General features: G+C 44.7%; 1 protein-coding gene across 3 annotated transcripts in view; it reads right to left on the bottom strand.

Moving 5' to 3' along the window:
- The window catches only part of LOC147449636 (Vacuolar protein sorting 55 (VPS55) family protein), a 49087-nt gene extending 24457 nt beyond the window's left edge, over nt 1-24630 (bottom strand). Inside the window, exons 1-2 of one of the 3 annotated variants that reach the window (XM_086522037.1) lie at nt 24486-24630; nt 24208-24259 (exon numbers count right to left, since the gene is read on the bottom strand). In XM_086522037.1, the coding sequence (XP_086378163.1) occupies nt 24208-24240 (33 nt within the window). In that variant the 5' untranslated portion in view covers nt 24241-24259; nt 24486-24630. Of the gene's footprint in view, nt 1-24207; nt 24260-24337; nt 24462-24485 lie in introns of those variants that run through there. The other 2 variants (XM_086522039.1, XM_086522036.1) reach the window with 2 other exon arrangements.
- Between the last annotated feature and the right edge of the window lie 3213 nt (nt 24631-27843).

Raw genomic sequence — 27843 nt, 5'->3', positions numbered from 1 at the left:
TTAATGCAAGAAGGCCATGTCATTGCCTATGAGAGCCGATTGTTTTTCAAGGCCATAATTGACAGCACAGATTTATGAGAAAGAGCTTTTGGCGGTTATCTATGCTCTTACTCAGTGGCGACATTACCTACTCGGAGCCGATTTTACGGTCTTCACAGATCACCAGAGTTTACGCTACTTCTTGTCACAGAAGCAGCTATCGGAAAGCAGATGCGATGGGCTAACATCTTGTCACAATTTCACTTCCAGATTGTCCATGCGCAAGGACATTTGAACTTGGTGGCAGATGCTTTGTCCCGGAAGCCATTGGTCTTAGCTATTTCCACGATGCATCGTAGAAGCTTCAAGGACATGGTCGAATAGTACGCCATGGATCCAGATTTTGCAGATGTATTCAGTCGAATACAGAATGGGGAGGTAGTAGCGGGATATTCCATTCGGGATGGCTACTTAATGAAGAAAACGATGTTGTGCATTACACATCTGTTGGGGGAAAAGGTTCTAACCGAATGCCATTGTCCACCATTTACGGGTCACCGCGGCATTGATACCACCTTGAAAGGTGTGGAGCAATACTTCTTTTGGCCAAGACTCAAGAAGGACGTGGATGATTTTGTACATAGTTGCTTGGTATACCAGAAGGTCAAGTTTGACAGGCATAAAGCACAGGGATTGTTACAGTCTTTACCCATTCCCACCCAACCTTGGAAAGTATTGCAATGGATTTCATTTTCGATCTCCCGAAGACACTGAGTCGACACGATGGTATCTGGACTGTTATTGACAAATTTAGCAAGCAAGCTAATTTCATTCCAGTGAAGAAACAGTCAAGCCGGATCACTTAGCGAGACTAATCATTGCCCAAATATTCAGATTACATGGCATGCCTGAGACAATTGTCTCTGACAAAGATCCTCGATTCACGAGTTTGTTTTGGAAGGCTATTTGGGAGAACATTAGCACACGGTTGCAGTTCTCATCATCTTTTCACCCGCAAACAGATGAGCAATCTAAGATTGCAAATTCAGTCTTACTGAATTTGTTGAAGTCTTCTTCTTTGGATCAGAAGACTATGTGGGGAAAGTTTTTGCCCTTGGTGGAATTTGCCTACAATAACACAATCCACTCTTCGACGGCGAAGGCACCATTTGAGATTATTGACGGTGCTACGAAGGTTCCACCCTTCCTAAGCACGAAAGATAAGATTTTATTTTTGAAGCCGGCCAATTCCCGAGGGACTTGGACTTGGTTCGAGAGGCTTTTAGAGAAATCTCAAGATAGACATGAGAATGCAGCAGATCGACATCGTCGCGCTTTGAAATTAAAGGAGAACGATTGGGTGCTCTTACGTTTTGAGAAGGCACGCCTAAAGAAAACGAAAAGGAAAGGAGCGGCTTTTTCCAAAGCTTAGCATGAGATACTATTCGGAATAGTTCTTGAATTTAACCAAGAACCGCCTCATCACTTTACCTTTAATCTTTCTATTTTTATGTGTCAGTATCTATTCTGGAACGAGTATCTCCTCGCTTTCCTCCATTTCGGGTTGCTCATCTGGCTCCCCATCATTGGGCACATCGCCTTTAAAAGGCTTCAAGAGACTCACATGAGAAGTATTGTGAATTCTCCAAGTATCGGGCAGCTTCAGTCTAAAGGAGACATCATTTATCTTTTCTTTTATCTGGAAAGGTCCATCGTCCTTCAACCGTGCAAGGTACTCTGGTGGCATAAACCGCGCCTTGAGCTTGTCTTGGAAGTCGACCCAATTGAAAGAAAGGGGTGCCCCTTTCTTGGCTTCCTCTAGGTGCGCGGTCAAATGTGCCTCTTGCCATGCGTGGTACCAATTAATGGCATCACCGGCAAGGTACATAGCTGCCGTCAAAACCTTGCTATTTGCTGTCTTCTTGGTTGTCGCAAAGTAAGCATTAAATTGATACAACCAAGAATGAATAATAGTAGCATCCATCTTACCATCATACTTACTGAACGTCAACTTCTCAGTGACAGGGTTGTTGAAGTCCGAATCTCTGCTCGTGCTACTTGATGAACTACCAACCTCTTTCACTGAAGACACTTCGAGGTGAGTACCTATAGGACCAACTCTTGCATGCGTTGGTCTCTCTATGCCTCACGATCTAACTCCAAGGCCGCTCGTTTGTATTCGACCGCCAAGGGCGCTTGCTCGCGCTCACGCTCCAAGGTTAACCGTCTTTCTTCCCGCTCGCGATCCAATTCTGCCTTTCTTTCTTTGCGCTCGCGATCCAATTCTGCCTTTCTTTCTTCGCGCTAACAATCCAAGATTGCCTTTCTTTCGTCGCGCTCGTGATCCAAGATTGCCTTTCTTTCCTCGGCCACCAAGCGCGCTTGCTCACGCTCGCGATCCAAGGTTGCGCATTGCAGTTCTTGTTGTACCATCATGTCCATCATCGTCTTGACCAAAGCCTCCATAGGATTTGGTGCAAACGGTGGCGTAGATGGGGAAAGGGGAGGGTCGGAAAAACCTCCTGGTGGGGAAAATTCTTCTTCACCATCTTCATGCTCATCACCTTAACGCAAAGTATCCATTCCGCTTCGGGTGATGACCATACACTGAGTTCTTGGTACTTGAGTCCACGAGGAACTTGGGTTCTTGAGGTTCTTGGGTTCTTGAGTCCTTGAGTTCTTGAGGTTCTTGAGGTCTTTCTTTAGCTTGCAATCTGTGTTAGAGAAGGATCTTCTCTGACCCAAGCTCTACTCTTCCCTGCGGACGCACCCCTTGGTGGCCTTGCGCTCACTCCAAGGTTGCTTTTCCCACCTCACGTCGATTGGCCGGCCGCTAAGTGCACGGTTCGCTCTCAATGAGTGAAAAGAGGAACAAGGGGAGGCCGGACAAACCCTTCTTTCTTGGGTTTCCTGTCACTCTTCAAAAACACGATTAGGAATCGACACACCCAAGTGGACCTGGGTTACGTGCGACACAACATGCAAAAAAAAAATCTTGCGGTTCTTTCCTTGAGTGTTACAGAACACTGCCAAAGCTCTGATACCAATGTAAGTGCAGCGAAAGTGAATGTTGAACTTTGCTCAAGATGAGTGCTCCGAACTATGCTCAAGGGTTCCTTTTACTTATGGAAGGGAGAGCCTTCCGTTCCTTTAGTGAGAGAGTGCAAATGACCACAAACAAAGTGAATGACACTATAAATGAAGATGCTGAAACTGAGAAAGAGAGAAGAGAATACGACGCCAGAATGTTGTCAAACCCTCCTTCAAGGGCCCCACTCTCTATGGTGAGAGAGTTCTATGCTATTGATTGCACAATCTGGTACAATGGTCATAATGCAATGAACTTGCCGACGATGTCGATGACGATGAAGACGACGACAAGACGGGCTGAAATCTGCAAATCTTCTATCTAGTGAATTCTGACTCTATGTCGGCAAGGACAACGATGACGACGACGCGACGACGATGCGCTGAAAACGCAGATGCTGAAATCTGCGAAAAGTGGGCTAAATCTGCTAACTCTGGCTGATCTGACCGTGCGGCGAGGATCTGCTGCGGGAAGGTGAGATCTGCAAGGTTTGGGGCTGGTTCTGCACAGTCTAAGTGCTGAAAACTGAAAACGCTACTGCTAGGGCTGATCCTGTCGCCAGGAATCTACAAAACGCTGAGGATGATTTGCAATTGCAAAAACGCTAGGCTGATTTCTGTGGTCTACTAACGCCAGGGCTGGTCTGCAAACTGCAAAACGCCAGGGCTGATCTTGTGAAAAACGCTAGGCTGGTCCTGTTGCCAAAACGCTGGTCTTGATCTGGTCTGCAAACTGCAAAACGCCAGGGCTGATCTTGTGAAAAACGCTAGGTTGGTCTTGTTGCCAAAACGCTGGTCTTGATCTGCTGTTGGCTGGAAACGCTAGGCCTCCTGTTGGCTGGTCCTGTTGCCAAAATGCTGGTCTTGATCTGCTGTTGGCTGGAAACGCTCCTCCTGTCAGTCTTGTTGAGAAGGTGCCTGTGAGTTTGTGGACTCCTGCTGCCTCTTCTGCCAGAAAGTGCTAGCGCTAGTTTCCTTATATAGTAACTTAGCCAATTTGCCCTACCCAGTTTCCCAACAAAGTCGCTTATTAATAATAAGTGAAAAATGACTAAAATAGGGAAAATGGGTTCTGTGCACTGCAAAATGCTCATGATGGCTATTGACTGTAATCTGATGATCATGCTATGTGCAACCAGAGGATATGCAACTACTCTAAGTGCATGGACATGCACGGCCTGCGAACAGACGCACAAAGGTACCATAACACTTCCGAGGTTGAACTGAACCCTAGACATGAAGTAGCTTGTCCACCTGCACATAGGGTTAGATGTGCACGTGACAGCCCAAGTCGCTCTTCTAGCACGACACCCGAGAGAATCACTTAAAATACTCACGAAGATTCTTCAATAACAATTTCCAAAGGGACCAAGTGCCCTATCTGCTCTTCGATAGGACCGGTATGCTTTGAGAAAAGCACACGCCTAATGGTCTGATACCACTGTAACAAGATTGGACACCCTAAGTCGCTAATCTGGCACGACACACAAGAGAATCACTTAAAATACTTCACAACTTTAAAAATTGACTCGACACAGCCCGGTGTAGTTCCGTGCCCAGAGGTATTGGCCCCAAAATATGGCACCCCTTTCGGTATTTATTTTTATATTAATGCTTGAGCAAAGTGCAACACCCGAGGGACCTCTGCTCTCAAGACTCTGCGTCCAGATGCTCTTCAGAGTGAGGCCACTAGGGTAGTGTAACAGGGAACAGGCGGAACGCAGCCCAAACGTTCCGAAACGACGTTCCGGATGAGTCCCGTTCCCGAAACGGAGTCGGGAACGAAACACCGTTCCGGAGCAGGGTGTAACCGGAACTGTGTTTCGGAACGGGACGGAACATGAGGTGGAATGGCGGAACGCGGGGCGGAACGGGCAAAAGTAGGCATTTGGGGGCAAAAAAGTAGACATTTGGGGGCAGATTTGGAGCTGTTTGAGGGACATATTTGGGGTAGTTTGAGGGCAGGTTTGGGGGTAGATTTGGGGGCAATTTTGGGGGTGTTTAGGAGTCGATTTGGGACTAAGCCAAATGGAGGTAATTCAAGCCTTACTTCAATTGACCGTTCCAGCCCCATTCCCATTCCGGGGCCCCCTCCTCCTCCCCGTTCCCGACCCGTTCCGCACCCTACCGTTCCCATTCCCGTTCCAGGTAACTATGCACTAGGGTCTATTTATTCTTACAAGGGATGCCCCAAAAGCAGTTAAACTCAAAAGCAACTTGTTCCAAAAGCATTTGGTCCCAAAAACTGCCAAAAAGCAATCAACGCAATTGGCGGAAATCCGTACAGCAGCCACGTCAGCATGTCACTACATACTACGGAAATCCGTATTGCTGCCACGTGGTACCAATCAGCGCGAATCGCAAGTTTGTCGTACAACCTGCTTTTGGAACAAGTTGATGACAACAAAAAAGACAGGAAGCGGAGAAAGACTCAAAAAAAAAAAAGAAAGGCAAGAAGAAGGCAAAGAAGAACAAATCCCGTAGGAAATCTTGCGTAAGCATTCAGACAGTTCGGTTGAGGACTTTTTGTCCTCCGAGAGTTCAGATTCCGATGAGCTGATGTACACGACGAAGAGAAAATATCTGTAGCGAGCAAACCAGTACGACCATCTTGAGGATAAGGGCAAGAAGGCCAAGGAGGGTGGGCAGGCTCTAAAGTTTGATACGTTTTTAGCCGTTAGGGATACCCACAAAGCCCTCGCTTTTTTTCAACAGTTTGACATCGCCTCTTCAAGAGGGCGTTACTCAGAGCATTCCAAGGTACAAAGAGCGGTGTCAATCTATAAGGGAATGCCCGGACATGGTGTCACAAATTGCTGATGTGTCAAGCCACTGAAGAACGGAGCCAACTTGCAGATCCCGGCCGAGAAGCTTAAACCCTAAGTGAAGAAGCAGAAGCAGCAGCAGAAGAAGTGTACCAACCTACAAAGTCTTACCAAGTGGCGTATTTTTAAAGAAGAGTTCCAACCAGCTTATACGACCCCGTCCGATGGGGCCCAAGTGACATAAAGACATTAAAAATAAAGCAAGCCCACACACACGCGTGGATAGCTGATGACGTGGTAGATCTGTACGGATTTCCGGATTTTGCGTTGACATGCTGTCACAAAATGATCACGTGGCATGACCCTGCGAACAGAACAGATGATGTGGCTGTTGACGTGGACAGACTGTACGGACTGCTGACAGACACTGTACGGACTGTTGACATGGCCATTGTACGGACTATTGACGTGACATCAGTACATACGTCCGCTTTTTGCGTTGACATGCTACGTGGCAGGCTGTACGGATTTTCGTCAATTGCGTTGGCTGCTTTTTGGCGGTTTTCTGGAACCAATTGTTTTTTGGGTTGAATGCTTTTGAGTCACAAGCTTTTCAGGCTCTGCTTTTGGCATCCCTTGTAATGTTTATAAGGAGCCCTTAGGGCCTCACTCTGGGGAGCAGACGCAGAGGCTCAGAGCAAGGGTCCCTCAGGAGTTGTACTATGCAATTATTAATGAAAAAGAAATACCGAAAGGGGCGCCAGACTTTGGGGCCAATACCTCTGGGTCGGAACTCTGCCCGGCCGTTTCGACTCTCTCTCTTTTAAAAAGTTCAATGATTATGAAATTTCTATTAGTGTGTTGCTATTGATTTCTCGCTTGAGGTGTCCAAGCGGGTTACAGTGGTATCAGAGCACAGAAAGATTTTTCCTTCTACAGAGGATCCAATCCTTTTTTTTTGCAGCACACGCAAGTTTTTGTGAAAGAATCTGTGTCCCGACCCCGGACTTATTAGCCACTCCCACCCTTCGTACATCGCGCATCGAGCGCGCTATTGTCTTCATTGCTCTGTCTTACAAGGCATAAAGCCATAAAAAATCCCAGATTACACATGGGTTCTCGTGGAGAATCTGACAGAGATAACACCTCTCAATGGGAAGGCAAAGAAAAGCTGAAATTCGGCACAGGAATTGAAGAAAAGAATGAAGATTTGGGCAAATTTTTTGGCGGAAAAAGCTTGCTAGAACGGAGTACAAACATCAACTGCAGATTGGCATATGTGTAAACAGATTGATTAAGTACTCCAGAGACCCAAGATTGGCGAAACACCTGAAGAATTACCTGACTCATGAGATTTATACTAGATGGCATGAGGCCATTGACTCTCCTCTCAGGTCAGGAGGAAAGCTGGAAGTATAGACGAGTGCAGACAAGTGAAATGTGTATTCGCAGAAAGAGATGGACAAGAACTCTTGAAAAAAAGATGAACCAGAGGACCAAAAGAAGATAAGCCAGAGAGTTACAAAGCAACAGTCGAGTGCGGAAGAAAAGGAAAGACGAAAGCAAGACAGGAACCAGATTTTGTGGGGACCGCCGACTTTGATCAGATGAACGAAAACACCGAACCTTGCAGAGCATGGGGCAAAGTGGGAGACCAGGAAGCCCTCATTTTTCTTTGATGGAGGAGCGAAGGCCAACTTCTTTGAATTGGCGGCTCGACTTGGAATTACACCCGATAGACTGAGGCCAAGGCGGAGGCAGTGTCACAAATAGGTGACGTGGCATGGCCCTGGACATGGGGCAGCAGAGTACACACACACCCTGGCTGGCAGTCTCGTGAATTGCAGAGACAAGTTGACGTGGCAGATTCCGTGAAATGCGGCGAGCTGGTGACGTGGCATGCGTACGAACTTCCGCGATTCTCGTCGTAAAAAGCAGCCAGGCTGTACGGAATTCCAGCTTTTTGTGTTGGCTGAATTTTACGCAAGATTGAGAAGCTTTTGGGATTAGTTGCTTTATTTTAAGTGGCTTTTAAAAGTTGGCAGCTTTTGGGGCTCTGCTTTTGGGCATCCCTTGTAACAAATAAATAGGTGGGCAGGGCCCTCACAACTCAGAGCATCTAGACGCAGAGTCTAAGAGTGAGAACCCTCCCACTCTCTTGTACTTTGAATCAGATTAATACAAAAAGAAATATTGAAAGGGGCGCCAGTCTTTAAGGCCAATATCTCTAGGCACGTAACTCCGCCGGGCCGTGTCGAATCAATTGTGAACTGTGAACTCTTTTGAAGTGAATCTCTGTTGTGTCGCGGTAGAATCTGGACTTGGATTGTCCAACTTTGTTATAGTGGTATCAGAGCGCGGCCGATTTCTCTTCTATCGGGAAATCCGATCCTTTTCTCGCGGCACTTATGGTTTCCAACAATGAACAATCGACTTCCTCAGCATCTTGGGATGCTAGAAGAGATCACGAAGAAGATTCTCACGAAGAGTACGGCCCGCCTCGGCCTACTCAGGCGGAGATTGAAGAGATGGAACGTCGACAATTGGTTGACGATGCGACAAAGATGATGATCAACCTTGCGAAGAATCCGAAATTTACTAAATTTTTGACTCAGACATCCTTCGACGAAGTGCACACCCAGTGGCAAAAAGCCACAGAGCCACCCCTCAAACCAGCACTCAAGAAACCTCCTACTCCGAGGATGTTTATAGAGAAAGAATTGAAAGAGGTGGTTGATACAAACAAAGCCAAAAAGCACGACAAAAAGCAGAAGAAAGGAAATGACTTCCTGGGTTATTTGGGTCGTCAATCTACTTTTGCCTCGACAAGAAAGCAGAAGAAGCATGTGCGATTTGAAGGAGTATCGAGTTCTTCTTCTTCTTCTTCTTCTTCTTCCGACAGTTCTTCTAGCTCTTTTGACTCGAGCGAAGAAGACAGGAAAGGGAAAAAGCGAAGCAAAAAGCAAAGCTTTGGAAAGAGCAAAGAAGCCTAAGTTTCGCCCAGTTTCTGGCAATTCTACAGAGGACTCGTCTTCGAATAGTTCGGACTCCGACGATCACAGATTTTATGCAAAGAAGAAGCACTTTTATAAAGCCAACCAGTATGACTTTCTCAAGGATAAAAGCAAGAAAGTTCGAGAATTTAAAGAAGGTGGACAGTCGATTAAATTTGACACTTTTTTTGGATTCCGAGATGCTTCTGTTGGGGTATAAAGCCCAATGTGGTAGCCCAGGTAAGTGGGCGGGCCGCCATGTATGTACACATATTCTTTTGTAAAAACCTAATAAGAACTCACTATGCTCTACACATTACAGGAGAGCGAGTTCACCATATCGTCGTGCTCTTCTTCTCGCACTCTCTCTCGCGTCGCACTTCCGCTCGTACTCCTTCAACTCGTATCAGAGCTCAGATCGAGGCTCGGGGCAGCACTGCAGGAGGCTAGAGTCACCAACTCAGATTGGAGTGAAATTCGACAGGCGAAGACACGGCCCCAAATCCTGTGGTCATCCCGGCCACCGTTCGGCTTCGACAAAGGTCTGCGCAGGCCATTTTCGACTACGTGGTCTCAACGGGTGCAGATCTGACTCTGCAAATTTGGGGTTTTCGGCCTACGACTGCAGGTGTTGAGGATATCGACACTCCCAGAGTGTTGATTTGTGGCTGTCTACACATCGAAGGACGGCTCACAGTTCTTGGAGGCGTGTCACATACGACACGGGCGCATCTACACACAGACTGTAGGCGACATCCACTAGTTCATCAGGTAGCTTGTGTTTGCTGCTTGATATTCCAGATTTCATCCTGACATTGCAGGTACTTCCACATGGATGTATTGTCAGAGATGATGTATGTCTGTTGAGGGTTTGCTGGCTGTGACTCACGCAGCAAACAATCGCCGCAGCGGTTACAGCATACAGTGGGAAATTTGTGGATGTATGACTTTGTGGGAAGTCTATGTACTGTCAGATTTACTGCAGCCTTTGTTGAGGGTCGAGTGAGGTTTTATTGAGCTGGGGGATTCTCGAATGTTGAGATCCTTTCGGTGATACAGGTCTTGGAGCGATCCCTCGAGCACCCTTAGATAGGCAGCTAGGATGTATTGACTGTGAGTTAGACAGTTGGGATTGCATCTTTGCTTTATTGCCGTTGAGGCATTGTCGCAGTCTATGCTTACAGGACAGTGACAGGACAGTCAGAGACAGTACAGGTGCAGGACAGGTTTACCCGCAGCTTATAGTGTCAGAGAGAGAGTGTTTTTTGAGCTGTTTTTTGTTCTGTTTTTTAGTACACCAGAGCCATTTTACAAAGGAGACTCTGCTGAAATTTATGCAAAATCTAAAGCTTTCTTGGTTCATTTGATAGGTTGATATTGGTTCAGAGGTCAGTTTACAGGGGAAACTCTGCCGAATTTTTCCGAGGAAAGTAAACCACTGTGAAGCGTAGCTATGGCTGGATCACAGGACACTGCTCTTTACAATATCAAGAAGTTGGATGGAACCAATTTCCCATTGTGGAAGCAGCAGATTTGGCACGTGTTGGTACAAAAGAAGCAGATAAAACCTATAAAGCTCAAGGGGATAAAACCAGAAGATATGGATGAAGATGAATGGAGCGAAATGGATGAATTGGCACTTTCTACCATTATGCTGACTTTGGCAGAAAGCGTTTACTTCAATGTAGCAGACGAGATGTCGGCTTATCAAGCATGGTTAAAGCTGGGTGATCTTTATAAGAAGCAGAGTGCAGCTTCACAGGTATACTGGCTTAAGAAGCTTGTTGACTTGAAGATGAAAAAAGGGACCCCTATGTCCAATCATCTGAATGAATTCAACACCATCTACAGTCAGTTGTCAGCTCAAGGTGTCAAGTTTGATGAACCTATTAGAGCTATGTTCCTGTTGATCACATTGCCGGAAAGTTGGGACACTTTTCGCACATTTGAGTAATTCTGCACCTCCAGATGGTTTGAACATAGCAGGTCTAGAAGGAAGTCTGCTTACTGAAGAAACCAACAGAAAGACAATGGACAAAGGCAAAGGAACAGCCTTAGTTGTCAGGGGAAGGACCAAAGAAAAGTACAAAGGTGGAAAGAGGAATCAGTCTCGTAGCAAGTCCTGCAGTGCTAAAGGCAAGAGTGACATAGAATGCTACCATTGTGGCAAGAAGGGTCACATGAAAAGAGACTGCATAGAATGGAAAGCAGAAAAAGGCAAAGAGAAAGCTGAAGACCATGGTGAGAAGAACAAGTCCTCAGTGAAGATTCAAGAAATAAATGTGACAAACACTGTTGCAGAGGATGACAGTCTAATGTCAAGAGACATCTACTTCTTGAAGAATACAATGGACTCAGCTCTTCTTACAGCATCTGATAAAAATGCACTGAGTGACTGGATTATAGACTCAGGGGCATCACTTCATGTGTCTCCAAACAAGGAGTGGTTTACCTCTTATGTGACCACTAAAGATCATGTTCGGCTAGGCAATGGGCAGACATGTGAGATCTTAGGTGTTGGAGATGTTCAATTGAAGTTTCAGAATGGCTCTTCTTTCATGCTGAAGAATGTGAGACATGTTCCCGCAATTACAAAGAGCTTGATCAGCACAGGTTTACTTGATGATGCTGGCTACGTCACCATTTTTGGACAGAACATGTGGAAGATATCCAAGGGTTCTATGACAGTAGCACGTGGAGTAAAGTCTAGAGGACTTTACATGATTTATGTATCAAATGTCTCTAAAAATGTAATCAATGTAACCGAGCAGCGGAACGTTTCTTTGTGGCATAGCCGGTTAGGACATATGTCCAAGAAGGGAATGGAAATCTTGTCTCGTTCTGGTTATTTGCCTGGCTTTTCATTTAATGATTTTGAATTCTGTGAACATTGTCTGTATAGTAAGCAAACGCAGCAGCCACATAAGCATAGAAGCAGTAGAAGAGATACACAGTTGGCACTTGTTCATAGTGATTTGTGTGGACCTATGCCTAACCTATCTCTAGGGGGAGCTTCTTACTTTATGACATTTATAGATGATTACTCGAGGAAAGTATGGGTTTACTTTCTCAAGCACAAGGATGAAGCGTTTAGTGTTTTCAAAACGTTTGTGACACTTGTGGAGAATCAGAGTGGCAAGAAGCTTAAATGCTTACGCACTGACAATGGTGGAGAGTATGTTTCAAAGGCCTTTCAGGACTTTTGTGAGTCAAAAGGTATAAAATGTGAACTTACTGCTCCTTACAATCCTCCTCAAAATGGTGTTGCTGAGAGGATGAATAGGACCATACAAGAGAAGGTCAGAAGTATGTTGTCTAATGCACAGCTGCCAAATGGGTTTTGGGCTGAAGCTGTATCAACAGTTGTTCATCTTGTAAATAGATCTCCTAGCAAGGTTTTGCAGAAGGATTCAGTGCCAGAGATGGTATGGTCAGGCAAAATGCCCTCATACAAGCATCTCAGAGTCTTTGGCTGTGAGGCATATACTCACGTTCCAAAGGAATTTAGGAACAAACTTGAGCCAAAGAGTAGAAAGTGCATCTTTCTAGGCTATGGTAATTCTGGTGAGATGGGGTACAGACTTTGGGACCCCGAATCCAGAAAGGTTGTCCGCAGCAATGATGTTCACTTTAATGAATCCAAATATCATTCTAAACCAGAGAGGGTTGAGGAGATTAGAAGAGTTATCTTCCAAGAAGATGGACCTGCACGTGCAAGCCAAAATGTCAGGGCTCAAGAGGAGCAAGGACAGGATAGAGTGGAACCACAGGTTGTGGCTGAGCCTGAGCCACCTGTTGTGCGTAGATCTGGACGTGTCACGCGACCTCCTGATAGGTTTGCTCCATCTATGAACTATGTCATGTTGACTGATTGCAATGAGCCTTCATGTTACAAGGAAGCAGTGCAAATGACGGACTCCGGGAATTGGCAATTGGCCATGCAGTCAGAGATGACAGCTCTGCATAAAAACAAGACATGGAAGCTAGTTAAATTACCACAGGGCAAAAAGGCTCTACCTTGTAAATGGGTTTACAGGTATAAGATCACCGCTCATGATAGTCAGCTAAAGTACAAAGCAAGGCTTGTTGCCAAGGGCTTTAAGCAAGAACAAGGCATTGACTTTGAGGAAGTCTTCTCTCCGGTGGTCAAGATGACTACATTGAGATGCTTTCTTGCATTGGTTGCCATATTAGATTTGGTGTTGCACCAAATGGATGTCAAGACAGCGTTCTTGCATGGTGATTTAGATGTGGAAATTTACATGCAGCAGCCCAAAGGGTTTGTTGAGAAAGGCAAGGAAGATTGGGTATGCCAGTTGTTAAAGAGTCTTTATGGCTTAAAACAATCACCGAGGGCATGGTACCATAAATTCCACAAGTTTATGCTTTCTCAAGGCTACAAACATAGTGAGTTCGATCACTGTCTATATACAAAGAAGGCTAAGGATGGTAGTTGGTTGATCCTTATTTTGTATGTGGATGACATGTTGATTGCTGGCAAGCACTTGGAAGAAATTTCAGCTTTGAAGTCAAAGATGGCAAAATCGTTTGACATGAAAGACATGGGTGAGGCAAGTCATATACTTGGTATGCGCATTGAGAGAGACAGATCAAAGAAGTTGATTTGGTTATCTCAAACAGAGTATATTGACAAGGTTTTGCAACGTTTCAATATGGACAAGGGAAAGGCACCGAGTGTTCCATTGCCACCATATGTGAAACTTAGCAAACAAGATTGTCCTGTGTCTGAGGAAGAACGGACTGAAATGGATAAGATTCCATATGCGTCTGCAGTGGGTAGTTTGATGTATGCAATGATTGCTACTCGCCCAAACATTGCATTTGCAGTGGGAGTAGTAAGTCGATACATGTCAAACCCAGGCAAGAAACATTGGGAGGCAGTGAAAGGAATATTGAGATACCTGAAAGCTACAAAGAGTATGCGTATATGCTATGGGAGTCAGGAGCTAAGTGGAAAGGGTTTTACAGACTCAGATTATGCAGGTGACTTAGACAACCGAAGGTCTACGTCAGGGTATGTCTTTACATTGGCTGGTGGAGCAGTATCATGGCGTTCTAGATTACAAGATTGTGTTACTCAGTCTACTACAGAGGCTGAATATGTTGCAGCATCAGAGGCATGCAAAGAATCAATTTGGCTTAATCGACTAGTAACAGATTTGGGAATCAAAGAAGAGATGCCTGTGTTATATTGTGATAGTCAAAGTGCTATACAATTGGCTCGCAATCCAGTTTATCACTCAAAGACAAAGCATGTGGATGTGAAGTATCATTTCATCAGGGAAATGCTCGAGGATAAGCAACTTCAGCTTGTCAAAGTTCACACCACAGAAAATCCTGTTGATCTACTTACAAAAGGACTTCCCTCAGAGAGCTTTGCGCATTTTCGCAAGCAGTTAGGTGTAGGGTAGTACATCACTTCTCTACATCTCTTGTATATTAGCTTGTATAGTAGCTTCTCTCACACTTAAAGTACCACATTGGACTTTAAGTGGGAGGTTGTTGGGGTATAAAGCCCAATGTGGTCGCCCAGGTAAGTGGACAGGCCGCCAGGTATGTACACATATTCTTTTGTAAAAACCTAATAAGAACTCACTATGCTCTACACATTACAGGAGAGCGAGTTCACCATATCGTCGTGCTCTTCTTCTCGCACTCTCTCTCGCGTCGCACTTCCGCTCGTACTCCTTCAGCTTCGAGGGCTTTGGCCTTCATACAACAGTTTGATATGGCTTTCTCTGGAGGGCATTACTCAAAGCACTCCAAGATTCGGAGGGCTACCTCTTACTTCAATGGAAATGCTCGAACATGGTGGTCCACTCTTCTATTGAAGAAGAAAGTGCCATTTAAATGACTGAAATTAAAGGCTTTTTATTTCTTCTTGGTTGACTTGGGAGTACGAACGAGACATACGAACTGCTTGGAATCATCTCCAGATGAGGATGACCAAGAAAGATACTTTGGACGCATATTGCGAGAGATTTTGGAGCTCTTTTCTACCCGCTTCTTCATTTAAGAAGATCTCGTTTAAAGAACAAATTGAGCGGTTTAGTTGCGGACTTCCTACAGAGATCCGAGATCATTGCTTAGAACAAAAGTCAGATGCTATTCAAGAACTGATAAGTCATGCGAAACGGGGCTTTGCTATACATTCAGGCAGTCTAACTTACCCCACAGATGAGATCATGACGTAGAGAACCGAACAGACTTCTAAAAATGAAAGTAGAAAGAAGAAGAGCCCCCAAGAACAGAAAGACAAGGATGCACGACCCCGGATAACTCTTTGGGAGAGAGCCAACTACATCAAAGAGGGGAAGTGTTTTGGATGCAGGGAACATGGGCACATCTCTGCGAAGTGCCCTAAAAAGGCACGGAAAGAACAAGATGAAGAAAGGCCAAAGAGTTTGAAAGCAGCTGAGGAACATGGACAAAAAGGCAAGATGAAAGCAGGACTGGTTCCAGATTGCATGGGTACTGATCCAAGCACGATTGATGAAAGTACAGAACTTTGCCGAGCTTGGGGCAAAGTGAAAGACCAAGAAGCCCTGATTTTCTTTGATGGAGGAGCCAAGGCAGACTTCATTTCACCTGAATTGGCGACGCGGCTCTAGATTACACCCGATCGGATGGGACCACAGTCAAAGGCAGTTATAGCGGCACCCGGCAAGGACGTGGCCATTACACCTATCATTGGCAAACTTCGGTTGCATTGTCAGAGGTATTTGGGACACGAGGACTTCTACATAATGCCCTTGTAAGGTTGTGATGTTCTCCTGGGAGTTGAATAATGAGTTGAATAATGAACATAGGACAAATATGTCTGACCTAGGAAAAAAATGCCAAGATTTTCTCCACACTCATGCCGATTGCTTTTCGGAGGGTCTGCCAAGCGAGTTGCCACCAGCTCGTCTTGAGGATCATACCATTGATTTGATACTTGGAAGCACACCACCGAACCGGCCACCTTATTGTGTGAGCCGAGCCTAGAATGAAGAGATTATGAACGAAGTGAAAGGCCTCTTGGAAAAGGGTCTTATACTTCACCTTACTGCTCTCCAGTGTTGTTGGTTTTGAAGAAAGACGGATCTTGGAGAATGTGCATTGATTATAGAGCTCTCAACAAAATCACCATCAAGAACAACAGATTTCCGATTCCTAGGATTGATGATATTCTAGACCGACTATAGGGATCCTCTTGTTTCAGCAGGATCGATTTGAAGAGCGGATATCATCAGATCCGAATCACCACGGGAGATGTCTACAAGACAGCTTTTCAGACGACCTTCGGTTTATTCGAGTTTTTGGTGATGCCTTTTGGCCTTACCAATGCTCCAGCGACCTTTAACCCAACGATGGACAGGATTTTTAGAGAGTACAGATCTTTTGTGGGCACTTTCTTTGATGACATTATTGTCTTCTCCAAGGATGAGGCAGAACATAGAGACCATCTGCTACAAGTTTTTCAGGCATTGCGAGATCACAAGTTGGTGATTAATGCAAAGAAGAGTGAAGTTTTCCTACCAGAGATACGCTTTTTGGACGCATCGTCTCAGCAGCAGGAGTGTAGATGGACCCGGCCAAGATTGAGACTATTCGTGATTGGCCCGATTTGAAGAATGCCCATGAAGTTAGAAGCTTCTTGGGCTTATGTTCTTACTATCGGTGGTTCATTAGAAAGTTTGTAGAGGTTGCTTCCCCTTGCATATCTTGACACAGAAAGGAGTCCCTTTCTCGTGGGGACCCACAGAAAGGTGATTGCCTTTCAGACATTGAAAGAGAAATTGACTACAAGACCAGTTTTGACTTTGCCGGATTTGCAGAAGTCATTCGAAGTATATTGTGATGCTCGTGGTCGTAGTTTGGGTGCGATCTTAATGCAAGAAGGCCATGTCATTGCCTATGAGAGCCAATTGTTTTCAAGGCCGGAATTGACAACACATATATATGAGAAAGAGCTTTTGGCGGTTATCCATGCTCTCACTCAATGGCAACATTACCTACTCGGAGCCGATTTTACGGTCTTCAAAGATCATCGGTGTTTACACTACTTCTTGTCACAGAAGCAGCTATCGGAAAAGCAGATGCGGTGGGCGAACATTTTGTCACAGTTTCACTTCCAGATTGTCCATGTGCAGGGACAGAAGAACTTGGTGGCAGATGCTTTGTCCGGAAGACGTTGGTTCTGGCTATTTCCGCGATACACCATAGAAGCTTCGAGGATATGGTCAATCAGTATGCCACAAATACAGATTTTGCAGATATATTCAATCGAATATAGGATGGGGAGGTAGTAGCGGGATATTCCATTCGGGATGGCTACTTGATGAAGAAAATGATGTTGTGCGTTATAGAGCCGTTGAGGGAAAAGGTTCTAACTGAACGCCACTGTCCACCGTTTACGGATCACCGCGGCATTGATACCGCCTTGAAAGGTGTGGAAAAATACTTCTATTGGCCGAGACTCAAGAAGGATGTGGACGATTTTGTATGCAGTTGCTTGGTATGCCAAAAGGTCAAGTTTGACAGGCATAAAGCACAAGGATTTATACAACCTTTACCCATTCCCACCCGCCCCTGGGAAAGTATCGCAATGGATTTCATTTTTGATCCCTCGAAGACACAGAGTGGGCACGATGGTATTTGGACTGTTATTGGCAGATTTAGCAAGCAAGCTCATTTCATTCCAGTGAAGAAAACAATCAAGCCAGATAACTTAGCGAGACTGTTCATTGCCCAGATATTCAGATTACATGGCATGCCTGAGATAATTGTCTTTGACAGAGATCCTCGATTCACGAGTTTGTTTTGGAAGGCTATTTGGGAGAACATTGGCACACGGTTGCACTTCTCGTCATCTTTCCACCCACAGACAGATGGGCAATCGGAGATTGCAAATTCAGTCGTACTGGATTTATTGAAGTCTTACATCTTGGATCAGAAGTCTCAATGGGAAAAGTATTTGCCCTTGGTGGAATTTGCCTACAATAACACGATTCATTCTTCGACGGGGAAGGCACCATTTGAGATTGTTGAAGGTGCTCCGAAGGTTCCACCCTTCTTAAGCATGAAAGCTAAGATTCAGTATACGAGGGACTTGGACGCAGCTTTTGACAAGGTCCGGGAGGCTTTACAGAAATATCAGGAAAGACACAAAAAGGCAGCAGATCGACATCGTCGCGATTTGAAATTAAAGGAGAGCGATTGGGTGCTCTTACGTTTTGAGAAGGCAGGCCTGAGAAAGAAAAAGGGAAAGGAGCGGCTTTTTCCAAAGCTTAGCATGAGATACTATAGACCTTTCCAGATTAAAAAAAAAAGATAAATGATGTCTCCTTTAGACTGAAGCTGCCCGATACATGGAGGATTCACAATGCTTTTCATGCGAGTCTCCTGAAGCCTTTTAAAGGCGATGTGCCCGATGATGGGGAGCCAGATGAGCAACCTGAAGTGAAGGAAAACGAGGAGATACTCGTTCCAGAACAGATATTGGCACATAAAGATAGAAAGATAAAAGGTAAAGCGATAAGGCGGTTCTTGGTTAAATTCAAGAACTATCCCCCATTGGATGCGAAGTGGATGGAGGAGGACCTGACAGATACTCCTAAGATTGTGAACCTTTACCTTGAAGCATTCGGTTTAGCACAGTCTACTCCGATAGAACCCCAATTTCAGCATGGGTGAATCTAGTGTAACGGGTATGCACAAGAGGGGAGTCACTCCGCTCCTTTGTCGATAGATTGCCCTGATACCTTGATTTGATGTAGTCATTGATGTCCCTTTGGGTTTCAGGAATACTGTTGAGCGGACAGTATTCTGTTGTATGACTCTGAACTGGAACTAATAGACGAAATGACTGTAGCATTTTGGTCTGATAATCTCTATAGACATGATTGCATTAAGGATTAGTTAATGAGAGATCCCGACTGGATCTAGATACGATTGCTAAATATGTTGCCGATTAATCATGGTTTGAGATTGGAATGATTTTTGAATGTGATTTGTCATGTGATGTCCTGTTAGGTCCTGTGATGTGATTGTCGATTGGTACATGTGCTAGAGTGTTGTTCCTAGTGCGTCGGTACTAACAGTCAATGTTTGTGCTAAGACAATTTATAGCCTCTGTCTGTTTTGCAGGGGTAATCGAGGGCGATTACAATGCTTTCAAGAAATGGGTATGTCACACATAGGTGACGTGGCATGGCCCTGGACATGGGGCAGCAGAGTACACACACACCCCCCGGCTGGCAGCCCGTGAATTGCGGAGATAGGCTGACGTGGCAGAATCGGTGAAATGCGGCGGATTGGTGACGTGGCATGCCGTACGGATCTCCGCGATTTGCGTCCTAAAAAGCGGCCAAGTTGTATGGAATTCGAGCTTTTTGGGCTGGCTGAATTCTACGCAAGATTGAGAAGCTTTTGGAATTAGTTGCTTTATTTTAAGTGGCTTTTAAAAGTTGGCAGCTTTGGGGCTATGCTCTTGGGCATCCCTTGTAACAAATAAATAGGTGGGCAGGGCCTTCACAACTCAGAGCATCTGGACGCAGAGTCTGAGAGTGAGAACCCTCGCACTCTCTTGTACTTTGAACTCAGATTAATACAAAAAGAGGGCGCCAATCTTTGGGGCCAATATCTCTAGGCACGGAACTCCGCCGGGCCGTGTTGAATCAATTGTAAACTGTGAACTGTTTTGAAGTGAATCTCTGCTATGTCGCGGTAGAATCTTGACTTGGAGTGTCCAAAGTTGTTACAGGCAATTCTAGCGGCACCCGGACGGGATGTTGCCATTACATCGATCATTGGCAATGTCAAGGGTGTTTAGAGCTCAAGGACTATTATATCATGTCTTTGGAAGGGTGTGATGTCCTCTGAGGAATCCCTTGGTACTACAAGAACCACGCGGTGGTTGACTATCGAGCTAAGAAAGTGACTTTGACGAATGACAAGGGCAAAGAGTGAAACCGGCCCGTGGGGCGGTGTACGTAGGCTTTCACCCGAAACTCTTTACTTTAACTTTATGACACAAAGGAACTTCACGAATAAGCCTGTGACTGGAGTTCAACACTTCAAGACAAACCACGGCCTGCTGGCAGCTAGAGCGCTACCAAGTAGACAACGACACCCTGTTGGCCCCAAAGACTGGCGCCCCTTTCAGTATTTCTTTATTCTCATTATACTTGAGAAAAACTTGTAAACTTCTACAAGCTGTTCCACTTTTATCGCGCTGAAATTCCTCTACTCCAATCCGATTTCGGCAACATAACCACAGTAGAAGTCTCCACGGACAAAATCCCAAGCAAACATAGACTTTCCACGCACTTTAGAGCTCTTTGCAAAACCTGGCAAGAAATTGCAGCTCGCTAAATTCTCTGTTTTGCGCTCCGATCCGCGTGCCGATCACTTTTCTGGGTAGCCTTGGAGCTCTCACACATGTAGGGTCACTTGCCCCTTGAATTAGACGAGATTCCTCGCGGGAAATCTCTCTAAATTGTCTTGTACAAGCACCCAATACTTTCCCGAGGCTCCCTTGGCAAATAAACGATCCGAACACTGGCACCTAACCCTCACAAAGCTGGCCAAACCTGTCCATGGCTGTAATTGCAGGTTTTTGACCCAATGTCGCCAACATAACGGCGCAAATATCCTTGTAGGTCAAAAGTACACGTCAAGGACACTTTCCCTTGCGGTATGGAAGCTTTCCAGTGAGCTGCAGGTCAATTTCAGCATCTGTAATTTTCTGGTTTGCCACTGTTAGGTTCCTATTGCCCTGTACACGCATCCCAAGGCCTTTTCGAGGCTCCCCTGGCAATAGTTTAGGTGTGAAACCCTAAACCTGCAGAAAAACACAGCAGGCTGTAATTCTCTGTTTTGGACCATTTTGAGCGGAGCGAGCACCCTTGCGCGTGTCTGAGGTGCTCCCGCACGCAATGGGACGATTCCCTTTCAAATCGGACAAGTTTTCACGCGAGAAAACTCTCCGTTTTCGCATTCCTTCACGATGGAACTGCGCGTAGTTGAAGGGGATTAGCAATTAGCTAATCTCGTTCCTATACGGAAGGCTCTTGCCTTGGCAAACACGCATAAAACCCCCAGAATTGTACATGGTCATCTGAGAAGCCCAACTAGAGGGGCATTACCATATGTGCAAAGGGGAGAGAGAGATGTGCGAGAGCAAATCGTCACGCTACATAGAGCAAGGGAGAAGGCAAGCTTTCCATTAAAGCTGTGAGCACCTACACCCACTACTCACACACTGTAGCACACACTGCAAGTCAAATCAGCCCCCTCTCTCAATTTGGACGCCCCCTCTTCATGCAAATATCGCAGATGCATCTGGAGCCGCCATGTGTCAAGTTTGCCTCTTTTGAGTTAATTCCCTAGTACCCACCAACTTATAAGTGTCGCGAGGGACCTAAATGACTTTCAACTGAACTAGACACCCTTTTACTGCTCGGATTCCAGTGCCGATTAGCCCAACCAGCTCGTGGTGACCTGCCCTTCCCGACTGCGGGTGAAACTCGCGACCATCGACCGTTTCACACTGGTTATACAATGTCCTACCATTTGCAACTTCAAAAAGAGGGTCCCAAAAATTAAACAAAAATCATCGGAAAGAAACCAACAACTCAAGTTAGTAATTGCCACGTCCTCGTGACAAAGAGATTGTACTTGACGGAAAAACTGAAAGGCGAGTCCGTCCCACTTGATGAAATCCAGTTTCTTTTTACTCGATGACCATTGAAGGTCGAGTTAGTTTGACCTCGAAAAGAAACGACAAGATTGTTTGCAAACATAGGTTGATTGTTTCTCTGAGGGCGTACCAGACGAGTTGCCTCCTTCACGTCCTGAAGATCTCATGATTGATTTACGGGTAGCACACCATCAAACCGGCCACTTTACAGAGTTAGCGGAGGCCAAAATAAAGAAACAATGAACCATAACAAACTTCCACATTACGAGGATCAATGATATACTCGACAGACTTTAGGGTTCTACTTGCCACCTCTTGAAGCACCTGTGAAGCATGTTTGTGAAAGGTGTATTTTGGGTAAGATGCACGATCGAAGTTTCCAAAGAATGGTTCAGTTAGGGCTAGATGCAGGTTGTAGCTTGTGCATAGTGATGTTTGTGGGCCCATGCAGACTCCGTCCTTGGGAAATTACCTGTACTTCGTGACTTTCATTGATGACTACTCCAGGCATGCATGGGGGTATCCACTTAAAGCTAAGTCCAAAGTGTTTATGTGCTTCAAGCAATTTTTGGCTATGGCTCAAAATGTCTCTAAATGTACTATAGACACCCTCCGTTCAAATCGAGGGGGGAGTATATGTCTCATGAGTTTAATGCATTTCTAGCTAGTCGTGGGATAAAACACCATTGCACAGTGCCGTATACACCTCAACAAAATGATGTTGCTGAAAGGAAAACAGGTTGCTTACGGAGATGGCTATGGTCAAAAGTCAAGCTTTGCCACATTCATTTTTGGCTTGAGGCCATCATGTGTGCTACTTATGTACTTAAACACATGTCCTACGAAAGCTTTGCAGTCTATGACTCCATATGAAGCATGGCATCCTTGGTCACTTGTATGAGCAACTTGTTATCAGTATACAGAGCATCTCTCCCTCTCTCTCATTCTTAGATGTCCTGTCTCTTTCTACCTCAATGATCTCTCTTCTCCACATGTTGCCTTGTTCATGTATTTGGCATTGCAGGTGTTTTAGATCGGAGTCGAGGTGTCCACCGGAGCGCGAGCCAGTTCTTGTCTTCATTGCATCTTCCGCTGCCACCTTTGACAAAAATTCCATAGTATCGCATACTTAGCTTTGGACAAAGCCACTCCTTACCCTTCCGTTTTCATAGGCGTGCCATCCTCTGAGTACACTCTCCGTCTAGATCCCGCCAATGTAGGTTGCTTCTTTAGAGCCAGCTTGAGAGGTGAATGGATGGTGGCATGCCATCAGGAGTGCACCTCGTCAAGTGGATGCTTTGTCAAGAATTTCACGTACTGGGGATCCTTGGAGTTCCGTAACATCTGTCGAGCACAATTGTCGACCAGCTGCTGACGCTGCATCTCAATTCTTTCATAAGCTCCTCTTTGAAAAAGAAGCGGCTTCCATTGGAATCCCCGTTGGTTTCTTCGTCGCCCAAGTGATTGAGTCCGACACTTTCTTGTGGTGAGATTCGTCGACTGAATCCATGTGTGCTACAAGTAAAGTCCTCTCTCTGGCAAGCTCTAGGCTAATCAACCAGAAGAAGAGTCTCTAGCACTCTTTAGAAGGCCCTTAGCCTTGCCCAAAAGCAATTACATGAAGCACAAGTCCTAAAATCATCTGGAGTCTCAAAAGCTAGCTCCCCATGGGCTATCCGTACCGTGTGCCACATCAATAGCTGTCATCACAATTCATGGCGCAAATCGCAAGCGTCCATATAGCCTACCACGTCATCAACTGGCTACGCAAATCTTTGTTCTAGCTTTTATATTTGAAGTTTTAGGCCCCTCGATTGGTGTACCATAAGTTGGACAACTTTTGGGTTAGGTTTTTAAATCTAACTCCCCTTCTGGGTCACTTGGAAGAGTCCTATACGTTAGTAAAACCTCTTCTGCCTCTTTTGCTAGGGTTTAAGCCCCCTTTTGTCCTTGCACCATGCCACGTCATCACTTTGTGACAAAGATTGGTGACCCTTTTGGTATTTCTTTATTATTGATGCTTCACAAGGTACAATGTCTTAAGGATCCTTTCTTTGCAGTGCTCCCAAGCTAATCTGCCACAGAAGAGGCCTTGGCTCTGCTTGTAAATGATTACAAGGGGGTCCAAAAACAGAGCACCCCTAAGTACGGCTGGCCACGTCAGTAGCTCCGCATTTTTCAAGAATCCGTACGGCTAGCCACGTCAGTAAGGAATTCGCAAGGCTTTATTTTTAAAGGGTTTAGGACCCGTCGGCCAGCCACGTCATAAACTTCTAGCATCTTATGTCTTTACAGCTTCCTATTTTGCCCTGTCTGAATGCAACTTTAGGATAGAAGTCAAGCATCCCATGAGAAGCTCTTTGAGTTCTTAATAGGTTTGATGTTCCCTTGATTATTATACCATCCACAAATCAATAAGTGCTCATACAAGTTCATAGCCAACATACCACCCCATGATCCTTCATTTGTTGAAAAAATTGTGGATTCACATAAGACTACATCCTTTTAACAGTCTTCACTTGGCTCAAAAGGATTCAAGCATACTAGACATGAAAAATGAACAATCAAAGAGATCAAATTTTTTGTTCTATGAAAACATACACACCCTATGGCAAAATTGTTCCTTCTAAGTTCTGGATATGAACACGTTTGATGTGAAGATGCAAGAGAAACTAACCAGAACTTGCATGAGAGCACCAACAGAGAACATGAGAGCTAGACCAGCAAGCCTGCGGAGACAGAACAGATATTACATATGCATGGCATGTCAAGTACAACCCGCAAAGATATATGGCCTGAGGACTTACGCTGCATGGCATAGATGTAGAAGCAACCCCCCGCGCACAACAACGCACAACAGTAGACAATCAGAGAACACACAAAATCACAAGCTTAAGGCGGAAAGACCCCGTGCTTTCCTTACATTGCAGGCATTTCACGAGAGAAGGAGCTTACTCTGAATGTTCATCGCCATTTTTCACCTCCCGCGTTGCAGACAAAGACAGAAGGTACGACTTAGAGAAATCGCGCTAACTATACACAATATTTGTCAGGGGGGGTGTTAAATTGTTGAATGAGGATCAATGGCTGAGATTGTGCATCACGGATCATGGGCAGTCTCAACCATCGGATCAAGTCAGTAAACTGAGAACTTGATGAGTCGATGACCCAATGGTGGAACTGCCTGAGATGTCCAATCTCAACTCAGCTCAAGGTTAGGTTATAAACTCAACCCAAGGCTTGATTATAATACAGACTTCAGCAAGTAGGTCTCCCCAATCTCGAAAAAATTAAAAACCTTTCAAAACATCTTAAGTGCATAAGTGAAGGGTGAGTTTAAGAAATGGAAAGACCATGAAAATGGAAAGTTAAAAGACTTTTTAGGTCCATATAAAGAAGAGATGGTCGAGTGCACATCTATACATTTGTGCTTTTCTTTTGCTTATTTTCCTTTAGTGTTTTCTTCTCTTTAGAGTGTCCTTGCACTGTATAGGTGGTGAATATATATTTTTTGAAGTCATTAAGGCCCCCCAATCTCAAAAATTAAAAATCCTTTCAAAACATCCTAAATGCATAAGTGAAGGGTGAGTTTAGGAAATGAAAAGACACATGAAATTGGAAAGTCAAAAAACTTTTTGAATCCATATAAAGAGGTGGTCTAGTGCACTATGGTACATTTGTGTTTCTCTTCTCCTTTATTTTCTCTTCGGCCTTTCCTTCTCTTTAGAGTGTCCTTGCAATATGTAGGTAGTGATTTTTTTTTTTTTTGAAGCCATTAAGTATACATTAAGTAGGCACCCTCCAATTCATTTTAAATCCCAACTAGTGGGAATTTGGATCCTACTCATTGGTCTCTATATAAGGAAAGGACTCGCACAAAACTCTCTCTCTCTCGCTCCCATCCATGCAGATTACAATATGCTGCAATAAGAGTGTCCTCCTCCTCCTCCTTGCTAGCTTCTCGGCTTGGATGTAGGTTGGGCAAGCTACGGTAGGTACACCTTTGAGCACAATTTGAAAAAGGGCAGGCCTTTCTCAGCATGCAACTACCTATGCTCACATTGCCTATGGCTTTTCAAAAGACGTTGACATGGGTGAGAGACTTCACGAGGAGATTGTGAGTCAAGATCACGGGGTGTGGGAGAAAGGTCTCCAACGTGCCAAGTGCTATGGCCACTTCTCTCTCTCTCTCTCTCTCTCTCTCTCTCTCTCTCTCTCTCTCTCTCTCTCTCTCTCTCTCTCTCTCTCATCCATGCAATTCAAGAGATATGGGTTACTACCAATTACAATATGCTACAACAAGAGTGCCCCCCTCCTCCTTGCCAACTGTTTGGCTTGAATGCAAGCTGTAATAACAGGTACACCTTTCAGTGCAATTTGAAAATGGGAAGGCCTTTCTCCATATGCATTTACCTATTCCCTTACCCCAAGTGATTTTTTAAAAGATGTTTGACACGGGTTAGAGAATTCACAAGGAGATTGCGAGTCAGTGGGTGTGGGAGAAAGGTACCCAATGAATCAAGGGTTGTGGCCGCTTCACAAGAGGGAGGGGGCAAAGATGAAGGAGTGGGCCATGAGCGAAGGGAATATTACATGCTACTTGATTTTAAAGTCGTAAAACAAGAAAAAGAAACCACACTTGCGCGTAAAACAAGAAGTGTTTATGAAAAGGTAACACTGATAAGAAGAGACAAAAACATAAAAATAATGTGTAAAATACACACAAAATTAACAAACAAATGATATCAATATGTCATGATCTAATTCATCCTAAGAGGTTTCTTCCATTAAAAATTATGTGCAACCTTTGAAGTTCATGTTCCAGTAAGATGGACGCTTTTGTCAAGTTTTTTGGAAGCATCATCAATATCTATAACGTAGACTCTAAACCAACATGCACCATTATTGTTGTGCAACCGAGTGCTACTAGAGGCTGGACCAAGTGAGACTGTGTGTTGGAATGTGCAAGACAATATGCTTAGCATTCAAGGGTGAGGACATCGTCACAGAGGACGCAAGCGACTGGGCCAGTATGGATAGGCAAGCACCTACTTATAGCGCATCAATGAGATGTATTCTTAGCATTATTTACTCTATTATTGGGTGGTGGAAATCTCAAGCCTTGACCCTCTCTCATGGCTAGAGCTTGGTTACGGTCTACAAGGTTACCCAACTTGCTAACATTAGTATCAAATGCAAGATAACAAGAACATGCCTTGTCCATGGCAGGCAGATCGTTCATATTATTAGGAGATCATCTCAAGTTAAAGGTTTCAATGATGTTGACACTTCAAGGCTTCAAGAGAGGCCTCGTGGTCGATTACCTTTAAGCCCCTACTATGGAAGAATTTAGTTGCTATATTTCTTTGCACCAATGTACAATATCATCACGCTTGTCATGCGCCAAGTTGTTTGCATTGTACAAGTAAGGTAAAAAAAGGATCAAGATTCAAGAGCAAAAAGCTAAGAATGAAAAGCAAGAACATGAGCATAGAGACTAGCATGACCCTGTGGTCAAACAAACCATACCCATCAAGAGAATATAACCAACACAAAACTCCAAAGGAGAAAAAGTACAAGGAAACACAATGTGCGGGCATCATAGCATAGAGTTTGTTATAACCAACTAGATCGTCAATCCGATGGAACGAGGAAGTTAACCCTAACCTAGAGCATGAAAGCTATCTATGCCACCCAATACATTGGAGGCTTCAAGATTGCCACCAAGCCATCTTTGCAAGCACAACCACTCTCACTGTGCCTATTGCACTTTGAAGACTATGTAATGCTCGTATTACCAATGCAATGCAACCGGAAATTTCCTTGCTTAATGCAGTTCAACTGTGAATCACTAAAAAAGAGATGTAGTTTCTCCTAGAATGCAAAAGGAGCCAACATGTGTGCATAAGATGAAGCTCAAAATATAGTTCTCTACACTACTCCTAATGCGATGCACAATCTAATTAGCAATGAGAGACTTCAAATGGCAGCATAGCATTGATTAAGCACAAAAACAAGCAAGCATTCTTGATTAGCTACAACAAGACACATTATAACAAAGAAAAGAAACAAAAAAATTGGTTCTATTAATGAAAGATCAATCACAATGCCCAAGTATGCATGTGGGAATCAAGAAATACAAAGGAAATAGAGCTCAAGAGCGGATGTAAAAGCTATGGAGCTCCTTGGTGTTCACAAAGCTCATAAATTCAAGATGTGACAAGCTCTCAAGCTTTGGAACCCTCAAAAAGACTATACTTGGGCTATTTCTCATAACGAGCTTACAAAAGTAGGATTCATGCTAACCGATCAA

The sequence above is a fragment of the Adiantum capillus-veneris genome, chromosome 10, assembly GCF_014529385.1.
Source record: "Adiantum capillus-veneris isolate H3 chromosome 10, ASM1452938v2, whole genome shotgun sequence".
Taxonomy (NCBI): domain Eukaryota; kingdom Viridiplantae; phylum Streptophyta; class Polypodiopsida; order Polypodiales; family Pteridaceae; genus Adiantum; species Adiantum capillus-veneris.
This window is presented reverse-complemented; position numbering and strand designations above follow the sequence as displayed.